The sequence below is a fragment of the Lucilia cuprina genome, chromosome 2, assembly GCF_022045245.1.
Source record: "Lucilia cuprina isolate Lc7/37 chromosome 2, ASM2204524v1, whole genome shotgun sequence".
NCBI classification, from domain to species: Eukaryota; Metazoa; Arthropoda; class Insecta; order Diptera; family Calliphoridae; genus Lucilia; species Lucilia cuprina.
Genome location: NC_060950.1, coordinates 7,050,459 through 7,066,021, shown reverse-complemented (window position 1 = coordinate 7,066,021; position 15,563 = coordinate 7,050,459). Strand labels below are relative to the sequence as shown.

The 15,563-nt window shown below is 28.9% G+C and overlaps 1 protein-coding gene across 2 annotated transcripts; it reads right to left on the bottom strand.

Moving 5' to 3' along the window:
• Nucleotides 1-347: 347 nt before the first annotated feature.
• On the bottom strand, nt 348-9,365 carry LOC111681690 (A-kinase anchor protein 10, mitochondrial). 2 transcript variants are annotated; one of them, XM_046956269.1, is made up of 4 exons: nt 9,308-9,365; nt 8,655-9,065; nt 5,989-7,804; nt 348-364 (listed from the first exon to the last, which is right to left on the bottom strand). In XM_046956269.1, coding segments are annotated over exons 1-4 (2,256 nt in total). In that variant the 5' UTR covers nt 9,336-9,365; the 3' UTR covers nt 348-363. The 2 variants fall into 2 exon arrangements, with proteins under 2 accessions (XP_046812225.1, XP_046812224.1); XM_046956268.1 differs by lacking the exon at nt 348-364 and having other exon boundaries at nt 5,505-7,804.
• Nucleotides 9,366-15,563: the final 6,198 nt, after the last annotated feature.

The following is a 15,563-nucleotide window of genomic DNA, read 5'->3' as shown; positions in this document are numbered from 1 at the left end:
TTTATCGATAAGTAATTGTAAGAATAATTTCCCTTTCCGCGACTGCTTTGACCAGTCTTTGATTACAAAACTTTGTTAAGAAGGAACAATAGTTAAATTATTTTGTTTGAGAGAATTGTTTAATATTTAAAACTAGTCTTTAAAAACCTAATTATGAAGATGCTTTAATATCTAAAGAATTCATTTCGCGTTTAAATTATTTAAAATGGAATTCATTGAATTAGATACAAATTAAATAGAATTGAGAATATTTAATACTTACCTTTATAGTGTCCTTGATATGTTTATATTCATTTCGATTTTTCAATGGATTTGATAGATGATAACATGAGGATTTCGAATTTTGACATGTTTACGTTTTGATCTAGAGATTTATTGAGAAAAGAAAGTGATTACGTTATAATTGTGTTTTAAATAATAGCTTATAAAGAATCAAATATAAAAATTTATATTAATAAAAAATAATGAAGAAAAATGGATAATCAGGAAAAAATCTATTAGTTCCACAACTAGCGGAACATGTATTCATTCTAGTAGAAAAGAAATTGTTTAAACTTGTATCTTTTCGAATTAGTTGTCTTGTTTTCTACAAAATGGTTTTGAATCTTTGTTTAACTTTAATCCCCGTATTTATAAAGATATTAAAAGCTTATTTTAGGTATATTACGCACATTTTCCATACAAAATTATTGCAATAAACCATCAATAACTTTAGGGAAGCTTTAGCGAACAAATTCAACTTTTTATGAATCGTTCATTAACTTTAAGCGATTTTTCTATGAAATTATCATGATCTGCGCGAAATTTTAATTCGGCCATTATAAACAAGTAATTTGGATATTACCTTTAGAAGAGTTAAGACATTGTGTGCATAGAAGACATGTCTAAGTGTATTCTCTTAGGGTTCTTAGGAAGCTATTAATCCTTATTTCCCAAAGCAGAGGGATGAAACAAATTGTTTGCTGATTTGTTATATCGCATAACTCGCAGCATATCCATCTGTTCTGTATTGGTCCATCTGCATGTATTGGTCCAGTTACAGATCAACCATTAAACGTGGAACTGGTTGAAGGATTAGATAAGAGTATCAGTGTTCACGTTATTGAAGGCGTGTGTATACAGTTTGCTATCGAAGTATTCACCTATAAAGTAAACAACTTCATACTATGCAGTTTCCGAAGATCTTTCCTTTACATAAATATGGTGCTTTCGCATAATTGTCTTGGAATGTTGAAATCAGTCTCAGAAGAATTTGTAATTTCATCGACTGGGTTTTATATGGAGACTCAGAGTCTCTAATATTTCTTTCTTTGATTAATCTATCCCTTATTCATACTGTCCCACTTACTGCTCTAATTAAGTAATGCCCCGTTAAAATCCATATCTAATCCTATCTTGGTATTCTTTACAACAAGTATTTCCCATAAGCCTTTTTATATTTTGCAATCCAATCAACTATTCCAGAACCATCTTTTCCCTTTCATCTATGTCAAGGTTCGAACCTAATTTAGCTAGTCTGTCCAAAACCTAAGAGCATTTCTAATAGCTACAACAAGGCGCGAATGACATGACCTTAGATCGACATGATTCGGTATGTCAGGAAGTCTGAATGTCTTTTTTAATCATCGATATAGAAAGATGTATCCTTACAGTCTAGTGAAAACTGAACACCTTTAAACAGTCTATCGGATACAAGCCATTCATTCCTGTTTGGAAATTCCATCAGAGGTGTTTCCCCGAATGATGTTGTTGTAGCTGCGACACGTGTAAAGTCGGTGTGACTAGGTTGACAATCCTTGGTCGTTGTTCACTCCATGATGTCACTGAACAAGGTTGGAAATTTTGCTTTGACCCATAATAGCACGCCTCTCTCTCTAGTGAGGCGTCTCCTAATGCAATCATATCCTTCGAGTTCGAGTTTTTACTTCTTCTGCTAAGAATGCACTTCAGCATGATGTCACTAAACGACGTTAGAAATTTTGCTTTGACTCATAACACCACGCCATCTGCATAGGGAATGTTCTTTCTACCAGTAATAAAACACCCTGCTCTAATGTCCCTCTAGTAAGGCCTCTCCTAAAGCAATTATATCCTTTGAGTTTGAGTTTATAATTCTTTTGCTAAGTATGCACTTCAGCATTATGGGTCTTTCGTCTCTTTCGGTCTTCAGGTAGTGCCGTCCGGTGGGTTAGTGGTTAGTGTTCTAGTCTGGTAGACCAGAGGTGGTGTGTTTGATTCCCACCTGAGACACTAATTAAGGAGCGCTCAACAGGCCCGATAAAGGACTAGGTGTATTTCTTCGGATTTGATGTATATACATCCTCCTTTCAAATTAACTAATTCACTATATCTTCAGGTAATTAAAACGAGTATAGTTTTCCCAAGGTTTACGCCCAATCCTTTAGCTTCCGTACGTCACAAAAGTTCTCCTAATTAAGCCTGCATGTTGCTGTAGCTGGGTTGACATTGCTTGGTCGTTGTTCTCTACATGATGGCAATGAACGTGGTTCAAAAATTTCCTTTGACCAATAACACCACACCATCTGCATAGGCGATGTTGCCGTGATAAAATACCCTGTTGTAATGCAATGATCCTCCAAGTACAAGTTTCTAATTCTGCTGCCAAGCATGCACTTCAGCAGGAAATTCTAAACGATTTCTTGCTGAACTAGTTTCCACGTTGATGTGTTTCTGCTTAACTACTCTCGTTCTAGAACTCGTTTAGAATGGTTTTCAAACACGTTCTTTATTTGTATATTTTTTTTTCTTTATTTTAAATTTTAATACAAATTTAGTTTTAAAATTCATTGAAATTATATTTGTATTACATTAATATCTTTTTATTTTAATAATATTAAGAAAATACATATTTTTTAAGCAAATAACAATTACATATTTTGCATACAAAATTTATTTGCATTTTAACAAAAAATAAAATTTTAAATTTTAATGATTATAAAAAAAATAACATAAAAAATATATAATAACATATTTATAATACGTATTGGAATGTTAAAAGTATAAGTAAACTTAAATAAATAAAAAATGGTGCATAAATTCATGTTATATATAAAAATAGGTATGTACTTGTTAAAAGAGTAACTAATGAATTCAAAGAATATTTGCGAGACTTTAGTTGAAATATTCGAAAAGCTTTAAAAATAATATTTGATATTTTTAATTTAAGTTTCATATGAATACTTGTAGATTTCTAATAAATTCTTTTGGATTAAAGGGAATGATCTTTTTGGATTTTGATTTAAGGATTAAGATTTAATTAAACTTTTTATGTTGAGTTTATAAGATAGTTTATGGATATAAATAGGTATGCAGGTTATGTTTATTAAGATGAATATGGAATAAAAAAACAATCGATAATAGGAATAAATATTTATGTATATTATTTGTATATTATAGAGAGCAATAAAGTTAGTTAAAATTGTTTTAGGGCGGGTTTTTAGATAAGGATAAATTACCTTCTTGGTTTAAACTTAGTTTATTATATGTTTTGGGATTTTCAATTAACGTTACTTATTACCTTAGTTTAACTAAGGGCGGATTTCTTACTCATCAGTTAAACTAGGCTTAACTTGCTGTTAGATTAAAACTTGGAACAAATTTAGGCGGACTTTAACCGATGATTGTGTTTTTCAGTTTTGGATTTACGTTCAGTTAACTTTGTTAGTATTGCCAACTTTTCATTCAAAAACATAAACAATGAACAGCTGATTTTTGCAATACTTTGTAAATGAAAAATTTCAGATAAACATTTAAAACAATAAAAAATCAGAAAATTGCGAATTTACTTAGTTTGAAAAGAAGATATACATATATACATCAAATACGAAGAAATACACCTAGGCCTCTATCGGGCCTGTTGTGCGCTCCTTAACCAGTGCCTCAGTTGGGAATTGAACCCACCACCTCCGGTCTACCAGACTAGAACTCTAACCACTAACCTACCGGAGGCTACTTTAAGGCAAATTTCCTTAAAATATTAAGTTTTTCTTCTTTTAAATTTATTATTTTATTGTTTTTATTAATTGTGTGTTCTCACTTATAACTTAGGTTTAATTGACCAATTACACTCAGTTAAACTTAGATAATAAGTCTCTTTACAGATTACTGAAAACACACAAAACATATATAAAACCAGGTTTAATCAAAGAATGAAGATTATCTTTATCAGAAAACCCCGCCCTTAAAGACATTAAAGAGTAGTAGAAAGTCTATTGTTCGAAATCGACTTTCGAATAATCGAACAATCAACTTTTTGTCGAAAAAAAGGCGGAGTCGACTATTTTGTTCCAAAAATAAGAAATGAGTCGAAAAGTCTACAAAGTCGACTTTTCGACTCATTTCCTATGAAAGTCAAAAAGTTTAAAAAAAATCGAAAAAGTCGAAAAGTCAAAAATAGTAGAAAAAAGTGAAATAGTCGAAATTTTTAAAAAGTGGAAAAAATTCAAAAACTCTAGAATAGTCGGAAAAACTCGGAAAAAAGTCGAAAGTAGTCAAAAAGACGAAAAAAGTCTTAAAGTCGTAAAAAGTCGGAAAAGGTAAAGTAAAGTAAAAAAACTCTAAAATAGTCGGAAAACTCGAAAAAAAGAAAAAAAATAGTCGACTATTTATAAAATACTATAAGTTATGGTACTAAAGTTGAAACGAAAAGTCGACATTTCGACTTTTTTCATTTAGTTAAAAGTCGACTTTTTGCATTTTATGAAAAGTCGATTTTTTGACTTTTCGACTTTTTTCATTTAATTAAAAGTCTACTTTAAGAATTTTCGATTATAAGTATTTTATAAATAGTCGACTTTTCGGATTTTTCCGACTTTCTACGACTTTTGCTGACTTTTCGATTTTTTCGACTTTTTGACTATTTTCGACTATTTTTTGAATTTTTTTTCGAGTTTTTCCGACTATTTAAGAGTTTTTAACTTTTTTCCACTTTTTTTAAGATTTTCGACTATTTTTGACTTGTTTCTACAATTTTCGAGTTTTCGACTTTTTACAACATTTCGACCTTCTTTGACTTTTTTCGACTTTTTTCGACTTTATTCGACTTATTGACTTGTTTCGACTTTCAGACTTTTCAACTTTTTTCACAGACCATAGTCGAGTTATCGACTTTTTTGTAACTAAATAGTCGATTTCGACTTTTTTTCGAAAAAAGTCGATTGTTCGATTATTCGAAAGTCGATTTATAAAACCCTACTAAAATTCGAAAAGTTTAAAAGTCTACTTTTTACTAAATGAAAAAAGTCGAAAAGACGGCTTTGCATAAAATGCAAAAAGTCGAGAAGTCGACTTTTAACTAAATGCAAAAAGTAGTTTCGTTTTAACTATAGAACCCTATAAAAGAGTTTCAGCATAATAGTGTGCAAAAATAAAGGTTAAATTATTTTGTTTACATATATGCATATAAATATAATAATAATTGTGTTAAATATATATTATTGTTCATAAAGCGAGTATACGATTACAAGAAAATATTTTAGTTTTTCTTTGAGAAACTTTTGAGACAAATATGTTGTAGATAATATTAAGATATAAGATTATCTCAAAGTAATAAGCTTATTATTATAAAAAATATATAAATAGAGAGATTAAAACACAGTTAACAAACTGTTAAAGTATTTGTAAAATAAAACAAAAAATTCTGGCCTTTAGGCTTAAATTTGAAAATAAAAAAAAATGGATTAAAAAGTAATAATATTTGAGATTCTTAAAATATACATTTCAAACTTAATGAAACGTATTTTTTAAAAAATAAAATTAAATTTTAGTTTAAAACTAAAGGATAAACTATGACTTTTTTATGTTGCTTTGTAAATTCATTATCACTGTAGATGAGTGTGTGTTTGTGTGCGTTTTCATTATTGCTTTTATACATCAATATATATGTATTATAGTATAAAATTAATATAGGTACAACCCTTTGAAAGATGTTCAAAAATAAAAAAACATAAAAGAAAAAGAAAAACTTACTAAGACTTTTGTTTGTGTTCTGTTTCTCCTTGCCGCATAGTTACATTAGTGACATCTTTAACTATCATTTCAGCCACCTGCCAGGCAATTTCCTCTTGTACATTATCATCGGGTAAATGAACCAATTTACGCATAGCATTTTTGATTTTATTACCCTGTAAGGTTAAAGACCAATTGTGATTTGATTTCAATGAAGTGTGTTGTAAAGCATCTGAGGGTGAGATAAAATCTCGTTCATAACGTCCTAAAGAGTTGACACGACCAAATTTTAAATTATTACTATTAGAACGATGCCATAGTAAATCGGGATTGGTTAATTGTGAGGAATCAATATTTAAATGGAATTGTTTGAGATGTGACGAATGACTATTGGAATCCATTGAGGCTAATAAGGTATTATGCTGTGATATGGGTAATTTCTTGTCTAACGTACAATCCGATAAAGTTTTACGATGACGATTAGAGGTTTTATCACTAACACAACGACGCAAAGGTTTATGCAGTGTATGCAACTGATTAACATTTTCTTTAACATCTTTGTCCTCTTCAATACGTGTTTTAAGTTCATTTAAATAGTTGGCGAATAATGAAGATTTTAAAAATAATTTCAAATATTTACATTCCAAATATTTTGCTGCCACTTTTAAAGGCAAATCGAAACAGTAAAACACTAAACCCTCGGTGCAAATACAGGCCTCGACATGAGATCTTAATTTATTGGAAGACCATAGTTTCACCTCATTTTGTAAAGAGAAAAATTTCTCATAAATGATCATGGCATCTGATTGGGCCTCCTTTTCGTTGCGTATTTGTGAATCCTGTGACAAATAACTTTTACGATAGTTTATGGCCGAAGACCAAAAATCTAAACAGTCTCTTTCCTGATGTTGTTCCAAATACTCCATCAAATAGAACAGTGTCACCTCACTGTGTAAAATATCATTGATATTTAATCTATGGCCCTGTATTAGTTCAACACAATATTTTGCATAATAGGTACTTTGTAGAAAATCATTTAGGTATTCCTTCTCCAGTTGGCTTAGTATAAATTGTTGAGCCTCTGTAAAACAATCCGATGTAATGGCACGGTTTTCTTCTTCCTGTTCATTTTTACATAAAATCAGCGAAATTTTCGATAATATATCCACGGGTATGTCTATATGTTGCTGTGCATTTGCTATTAAATATTTCTGATATATTGTTAATGCATCCTGTACACTGGCCATTGAGATTACCACAGATTCGGAATGTTCGGTAAAGTTACTGGTTAAACTGCAAAGTGACAGTTCTGAGGAAGCTTTTATGTTACTCTTATCATTACATTTTGTTAGTTGTTTATTAGTTTCAGCATAAATTTGTGATTTTTCATCATCGGTTAAGGGTTTACGCATAGTTAAATCGCATAATGTTTTTAATTCAGGTACAAGACTGTTATCATTATTGCAGCCGTCTTCTCCAGCAGCGCAGGCTGCAGCTCCCGCTGTCACAAGAGTTTCTCCAAAATCATTACGCTGCTGCTGTTGTTGCATTATATGATCATCTGTATCATTATTTCTAGTTGACACTGGTGTCATTTCAGTTGGACCATCGTTGAGTGTAGTCTCCTCGGGTATTTGTTGTGCAATTAATTTGTGCTTTTGTTCTTTACGCAATTGTGCTAAAGCTGAATTTTTAAAATTTTCTGTATCTAAATAGAATTTGATTAAGGGTAAAGCGTTAAGTTTTTCTAAATATTGAACAAAATAACTGAGGCAATTCGGTTCATTGACTATAGAGGTGACAGACATCGATAGGCGAGAATGATATTTGAAAATATCTGGAAAAAAGTTGTATTAAAAACATTTATAAATTAGTTTTTCAATTCTCATTAGTTCAATTCTAGTTCAGTTCCAGTTCAGTTCTAGTTCAGTTAAAGTTCAGTTAAAGTTCAGTTCTAGTTCAGTTCTAGTTCAGTTCTAGTTCAGTTCTAGTTCAGTTCTAGTTCTCGTTCAGTTCTCTTTCAGTTCTAGTTCAGTTCTAGTTCAGTTCTAGATCAGTTCTAGTTCAGTTCTAGTTCAGTTCTAGTTCAGTTCTCGTTCAGTTCTAGTTCAGTTCTAGTTCAGTTCTAGTTCAGTTCTAGTTCAGTTCTAGTTCAGTTCTAGTTCAGTTCTAGTTCAGTTCTAGTTCAGTTCTAGTTCAGTTCTAGTTCAGTTCTAGTTCAGTTCTAGTTCAGTTCTAGTTCAGTTCTAGGTCAGTTCTAGTTCAGTTCTAGTTCAGTTCTTGTTCAGTTCTAGTTCAGTTCTAGTTCAGTTCTAGTTCAGTTCTAGTTCAGTTCTAGTTTAGTTCTAATGCAATTCTAGGTCAGTTCTAGTTTAGTTCTAATGCAATTCTAGGTCAGTTCTAGTTAATTTCTAGTTCAGTTCTAGATCAGTTCTAGTTCAGTTCTAGTTTAGTTCTAGTTCAGTTCTGGTTCAGTTTTAGTTCAGTTCTAGTTCAATTCTAGTTCGGTTATTGTTCAGTTCTAGTTCAGTTTTAGTTTAGTTCAGTTCTAGGTTAGTTCATCTCTAGTTCAGCTCCACTTCAGTACTAAAATACATATGAACATACATATATATATACATACGTACATATGACATTTAATAATAATCCCCCACATATAAGTTACGTGATTTTAATTAAAATTTTACCTTCATCAAATTCAACAATTGAATTTAAAGCCATTACAGAATTGGCAGCGGCAGCAGCACCTACAACATGATTACTAGCAACACCGCTCCCACCATTGCTAAGTGCACCTAAACTTAAAGCTCCATAACTAACAGCATCTTCTTCTGTTGTTGGTGTCGTTGATAACAACAAGCCCAAATTAGCCAACTCTTCGAGAAAAACTTCATCACAAAAACTGGAAGTTGAACGTAATGAATGACGCTTTACAGTACTGGCAGCAGAAGATGAGGTCGTTGATGATAAGTCATCTAAAGCACCAGCACTATCAGTTTCATCAATAATACAATTTATACCACCGTTGTTGTTGTTGTTATTCTGATTCGAGCCAAAGTAGTGGTTATTTTCATTAATATTTGAAGAACCAGCACGACCTAAAAAGTCAAAAAAATATATACAGACAACACACAAAATTAATACCTATGTATGTAAATGCCATAAACCTGCAATTAAGTAAAACAACAACAAATACAATGAAATTTGTGGTAATAAAGAATTCCAAATATTTCTCTTTTAATGATAGGCACCAATTATTTATTTATTCTTTATTGTGTTATTGTTGTTGTAATTATTGGGAGACCCCAATAACAACAAACACACAACAATTTTTACTTACTTTTCTGTCTTTTAAAATATTTCAACATTTTTTTACTTTCATTCGTTGTTTAATTGATGGATTTTTTTTATAATTCTTTATTTTAATTACATTTATTTGATTTTTCTTTTATTTGGAAAGTAAATAAATAATTGTAATATTCTTTTATTTGTTTTGCAAAATTTTGTACACAATTTTTTTTTTTTTGTTTTCTATGACCAATGCACTAAAAAATAAATATAAATTTCTCCGAGACGTAAATATTTGCTGCTTCTTGTCAAATATAACTACTCACTGTAAATGATTAGCCACTACGATGACATGTACGGAAATGATAGTGATGCCGTATTGTTAAATATGTTATGGATATTTTTCAAAAGTAACGTTTTTATTGTATGTTTTTGAGTTCACAACTTGGTTTTCACCTCTTTTATTTCTATAACACTGCTTTATCTAGTAAACTGCTATAGCAAAATATTCGTTACTATTTTAACTTATTTTTAAAATAAATACCACGTTTATTTTTAGAGGGTTTAGAACATAAAATTATGCTTTTATTGATAATATTTAATTTTAATTATTTTTATATGTTTATTTTATAATTATATTTATGTATGTTTTGTTGTTGTTGTTGTATATATGTATGTATATATTTTTTATAACTGTAATCTATATGCATATTTGTTACGTTATACTAATTTATAATTATAAATAGGCTAATTTTTAATAATAATATTTTTATTTATTTTATGTTTTTTTCATATTTAAGACATTAAATGTTTATTTTAATTAATTTAAATTTTTTTTGCTTATAGTTATTATATAAATGTTTAAATATATAAAATTAATAGCAAAAAAATGCAGCAATTTTTGCAATTTTTTTGGTAAACTTTTAATGTTTTTCTTCTTTTTTTCTATAAATTAACTTGTATTTTATTCTTATTTCTTTAATTTTTTACTTAAAGTTTTATGTTTTGTTTTTGAAATAATTTGTTTATATAATTTTTTTATTAAACATTTTTCTTGTTTAATTGATAAAATAAAAGAAACGCAAACAAATTTCATAGAAATTAATAAAACAAAATTTAAATGTGTTTTTTATTAAATTAGCTAAAAAATATAAATTTTCGTATATAAATTAATTTTAAGGATTTTTTTTTTTTTGTATTTTAGTGTTGAATTTTTTATTATTATTTAATTATATTTGTTTCATTGTATACAAACAAGAACACATTTTATTGTTAAAGTTATATTTAGCAAAAAATGTTTTTATAAAAAAAAATGTATTCAAAATCTATTAAAAGTTTTAACAAGAAAAAAAAAAGAAAAATAAATTGTTTTTAATAAAAAAAAAATAAAATGCGATGGTTTTGAGTGCCTTATTAACTAAACAATAATAATTTATTTATTTTATTTAAACTTAAATATTATAAAAATAATAAAAGTTATTAACATATATTTGTATATATTTTTTCCGTATAAATATTTATTTTTAAGAAATTTTATATTTTTTTCATTATTATTTATTTATTTTTTTTAATAAGTTTTTTTAATGTTCCTTTTCTTTTAAATTTTTTAAAATGTATTTTTTTCTATTTTCTTTGAGTTTGTACTTTTTGTTGTTGTTGGTTGGTATATTGCTAAAAAAAAAAAGATGGAGTTTTTTTATATTTTCTTTTTTTTAATTTTATTTATTTTTATTATTATTATTTTTTGTTTACAGGTTTTTTTATATTGCTTGCTTAAATTTTCTTGTTATTTTTTTTTAGAAAGTTATAGGTAGCCGATTTAATTTGTGTATTAATTATATATAAATTGTTTGATTTTTTGAAAATAGATTGAGAAGAAAAATCTTTAAAATTAGGAATTTTTTTTCAAATACAAAACAATTTTGAAACGAATTTTCCACATTTGGGAGCGAAGAAATTGAATTCATTCTAATGATATGTTTACACGGTTCTTAGATCTTACAATGTTGTGCAGTAAATATCTAATAATACTGTCAACTTACAAATTTTGTCTGGCAATATTTTCGATAATGCTTTTTCTGTACGTTGCAACGTTGCAAAAGCAAAATTGTAAGTTCAGACGATTATTAGACATTTTCTGAACATTTTACTGACAATGTTGTAAGATCTGATAACCGTGTATCATTTCTGTTTCTTATTAAGCTTGCGAAAGCTTTTAAGCAGGAGGTCCACACTACGCTTGTTTGCCGCAAAGCATTTCAAGTTTTTTATACTTTTTTTTGCATCCTACGCTTCTTAAACGTCAAACTTTTGCTTTATTTTAAAATCTTCATTAAAGTTTTTTATTTATATTTTCACAATTTAACTCCTTGATCTGGTTCACACTAGGAAACTTTTGATTTTGTGTGTGAGTGAAAGAGATGTTTGATATTTCTTCCTCTTTCTCTCACACACAAAAATCAAAAGTTTCCCAAAAAAGTTTCCTAGTGTGAACCAGGTCCTTTTAGTAAACTTTTTTATTAAAAATTCGTGCGCCGTTTACAAAAGTAAAAAAATAGATCTACTTTAAGTGCCGATCCACACTAGGAAACATTTTATGGGAATTTTTTGATTTTGCGTGAGAAAGAGCGAGAATATCATTCATCTCTCTCGCGGTATGAAGTCTCTCGTACTCGAAAACTTGTTTTGTTATTCTTCGCATTCGCACAACAACATATCAATGCAATTAACAAGTTTCTACACATAGAAACATAAGTTTCTGTGTGTAGAAACATAAGTTTCTATGTGTAGAAACATAAGTTTCTATGTGTAGAAACTTCAAAAGAAAATTAAGAAAAAGTTTCTTAACAAAAATTTTCCTAGTGTGGACCAGGTCTAAGTATTCTTAGGATCCTAAGCATACTACGCGTTTGTGTTTGTAGCACACAACTTTTTTGATACACGCCTAGAATGCGAAGAAGTATAGAAGGCATAGTGTGGACCTTCAGCTTTACGCTTTCGTGATGGTCTTATATTGATATATCAAATTTCGTTTTCAATACGAAAACTTTAACGATCACTTACATGTCAATTCTTCTACAGTTGTTTATGAGCAAATTATTTTGAAAGTGTTTTATTTGTATTTCGGAAATTATATTTACCCCTATAGCCAATAGAAGTAAAAATTTTGTTCTCTTGAAATTTAAATTTTCCTCGAAGGGATAATTGCTATCGTGAACTTCAACAAATTTCACAACAGGGGAATATATATAAATTTTCATTTCGCATGACATGACAGCTGTTGCCTTATATTTTCGAAATTTGTGATAAATCTCAAAAATCCACTCTATGTTCTGTAAATCGAAACTACTAGAATACTGATTATATTCTAAAAAAAACTGTTAACGGTTGTGTTTACAATAACTTTCATTCATTCTGAACGAAAGTGATATTTCAAATCGATTAATGAATAACGAAGAAATTAAAAAAAAAAATCTTAAAAATTCAAAAACTTTGGATGCTTTTTCTTCATTTACATAAATATGTTTAAACCAAAAGAATGACTGTTGAAAGACCTTTCATTAATCTATACAATAAGTCTACATAATCATACATATCTTAATTATTTATATAAAGAATTTTGAAATTTTTAAGTTTCGATTTACAGAGCTGATTGAAATTCCATATTGCCTTGTCTTTTTATAAAGAATTGGTTTTGCATACTAAATCCCCTATAAATATTAAATGATAATTTTCCAAAAGAAAGTAATGCTTGATAGTTTAGTTTATATACTGAAAAGTTTTGATATCTTAGGCCGTATTTTTGATCTAATAAAAGTTTTTGTATCGAGAACAAATCTTGAAGTTAACTAATTGTAAAGAGGCCGATTTACTTTGATCGAAAACACATTTCGATATCGAATTTATGTTATTTCTTCTTCGATATCGAAATTTATGATAGCAAAACAGGAAAATTACAATAAATTTTATTTGATCCTGTCTTTATCGATAATGAAATCGAATAAGATCATTAACAATAACAAATGCGAAATGTATAATGTTCATTATTCACCACTATTCTGCATTTCGATTACATTACGCAACGATCGAGAAAAGGTAGTCCAACAAAAAACTGAATCGTAAGAAAAAGAAGAAGAAATTCCACTTCGTTTCAATGCTTTACGATTGTGTGTATTTTGAATTTCGAATCGAAATGCAGAATACCAAAGTTGCCAAACGGAGAAAAGTTCGACTTAAATTGAAATGCAGAATAGGGACCATTATCTTACAAAACTCTTTTGGCTAAGTTCAAAAACTATTTACTAATGATAAAAGGTTTTTGGTCTTATTTAACCTTAAACATGTTGGGACATTGAGCAGGGTCAGAATTATATACATTTCGATATCAAATTTGTATCTGTATCGAAAAATTCTGAAACATTTTTGCTTAAGATTAATATTTTTTGAATTCTTCTTGACAAATGCTGAGGTCTCAATTTCGACTGCAGGCCAATTCCAATTCTTTTTAAACAGGAATAGTTTGATGATTTCAATAGAAAATAGAAATGTTGACCCTGAGGGCGACTATGTGTTACAAAGTTTCCACTTTGCAGAAATGCTTTAATTCGAACTTCAGCTTGAATCTATAAAAAAATATTGAAAATGTTTATAGGGACTAACATAAACTTTCACTGAGTTCGAAAGCAATTCAATTTTAATACATAAACACTGCAAAATATCTTGCAAATTTGTCCAAAATAAAGTTTAATTAGGTTTTTCAAGCTTTCGTTAAGTTCAAAATTTGTATTAAACTGGTTTCTTATTGAAGTTTGGAGGCTGCATATGCATATATAGTAGTTATGTTAAGTTGTTGAAACTTTAAAGTTTTAAATTTGCTCAAAACTTTAAAGCTTTTTCAAGTCTTATACATAAATACTGCAAAATATCTTGCAAATTTGTCTTAGGGCCCAAAAAAAAGTTTCGTTGGGTCCTAGAAACATTCGTTAAGTTCTTTAAAATGTTTCTTATTAACTGTAAAGTCTGCATATGCAAACATTTTATGAAAATACCTTTTAGTTTCGAAAAAAAAGTTTTGTTAAATTCGTCAAACTTTTATTAAGTTTGAAATTTGGCTGAAAGCCAGAAAAATTATGTTTCGTTAGGTTTTTCAAACATTCGTTAAGTTCAAAATCTGCCTTTTAAACATGTTTATAATTCACTTGTATAGTCTACATATGTAAAAATGTAATCAAAACTTTTTTTTAGTTTCGAAAATAACGTTTCGTTAAGTAAGTCAAACATTCATTAAGTTCGAAATTTTCAAAGATACTGAAAAGCAATTCATGTTTATATCTTGCAAATTTGGCTGAAGGCCAGAAAAATTATGTTTCGTTAGGTTTTTCAAACATTCGTTAAGTTTAAAATCTGCCTTGAAACTAGTTTCTAATTCACTTGTATAGTCTACATATGCAAAAATGTAATCAAAACTTTTTTTTAGTTTCGAAAATAACGTTTCGTTAAGTTAGTCAAACTTTCATGAAGTTTGAAATTTCCAATGGAACTGGAAAGCAATTCATGTTTAATGCATAAATACCGCAAAATCTCACAAATTTGGCTTAGTGTCAGAAAAACAATGTTTCGTTAGAATTTTTAAACATTCGTTAAGTTAAAAATCTGCCTTTCAACTTGTTTCTAATTCACGTGTAGAGTCTGTATATGTAAAAATGTAATCAAAACTTCTTTTAATTTTGGAAAAAACGTTTCGTTAAGTTCGTCAAACTTTCATGAAGTTTGTTTCGTTAGAATTTTTAAACATTCGTTAAGTTTAAAATCTGCCTTTCAACTTGTTTCTAATTCACGTGTAGAGTCTGTATATGTAAAAATGTAATTAAAACTTCTTTTAGTTTTGGAAAAAATGTTTCGTTAAGTTTGTCAAACTTTCATAAAGTTTGTTTCGTTAGGATTTTTTAAACATTCGTTATGTTCAAAATCTGCCATAAACTTGTTTGCAATTCACGTTTAAAGTTTGCATAGGCAAAAAATGTTATGAAAATTCCTTTTAGTTTCGAAAAAAAAAACTTTCGTTAAGTTCGTACTTAAAAAGCTTTTTCACATTTTTAATTGTTTAGAGGCGGAAGAGTTAGCGAAACTTTTTAGGCAAGGAATCTGTTGAAAAAAATGAGTGCAGATTGCTTTACCCTGGGCTGCCCTCGTAGTTTGCAGGTTAGCATACCTCTGTTGCCATTCCCGCCAACGCCGCCTACTCTGTGTTTTGTTGCAACAGTCTGTGACTTTAATGCTCTCTGCTAAGTTTAGAACTCTTCAGAGGC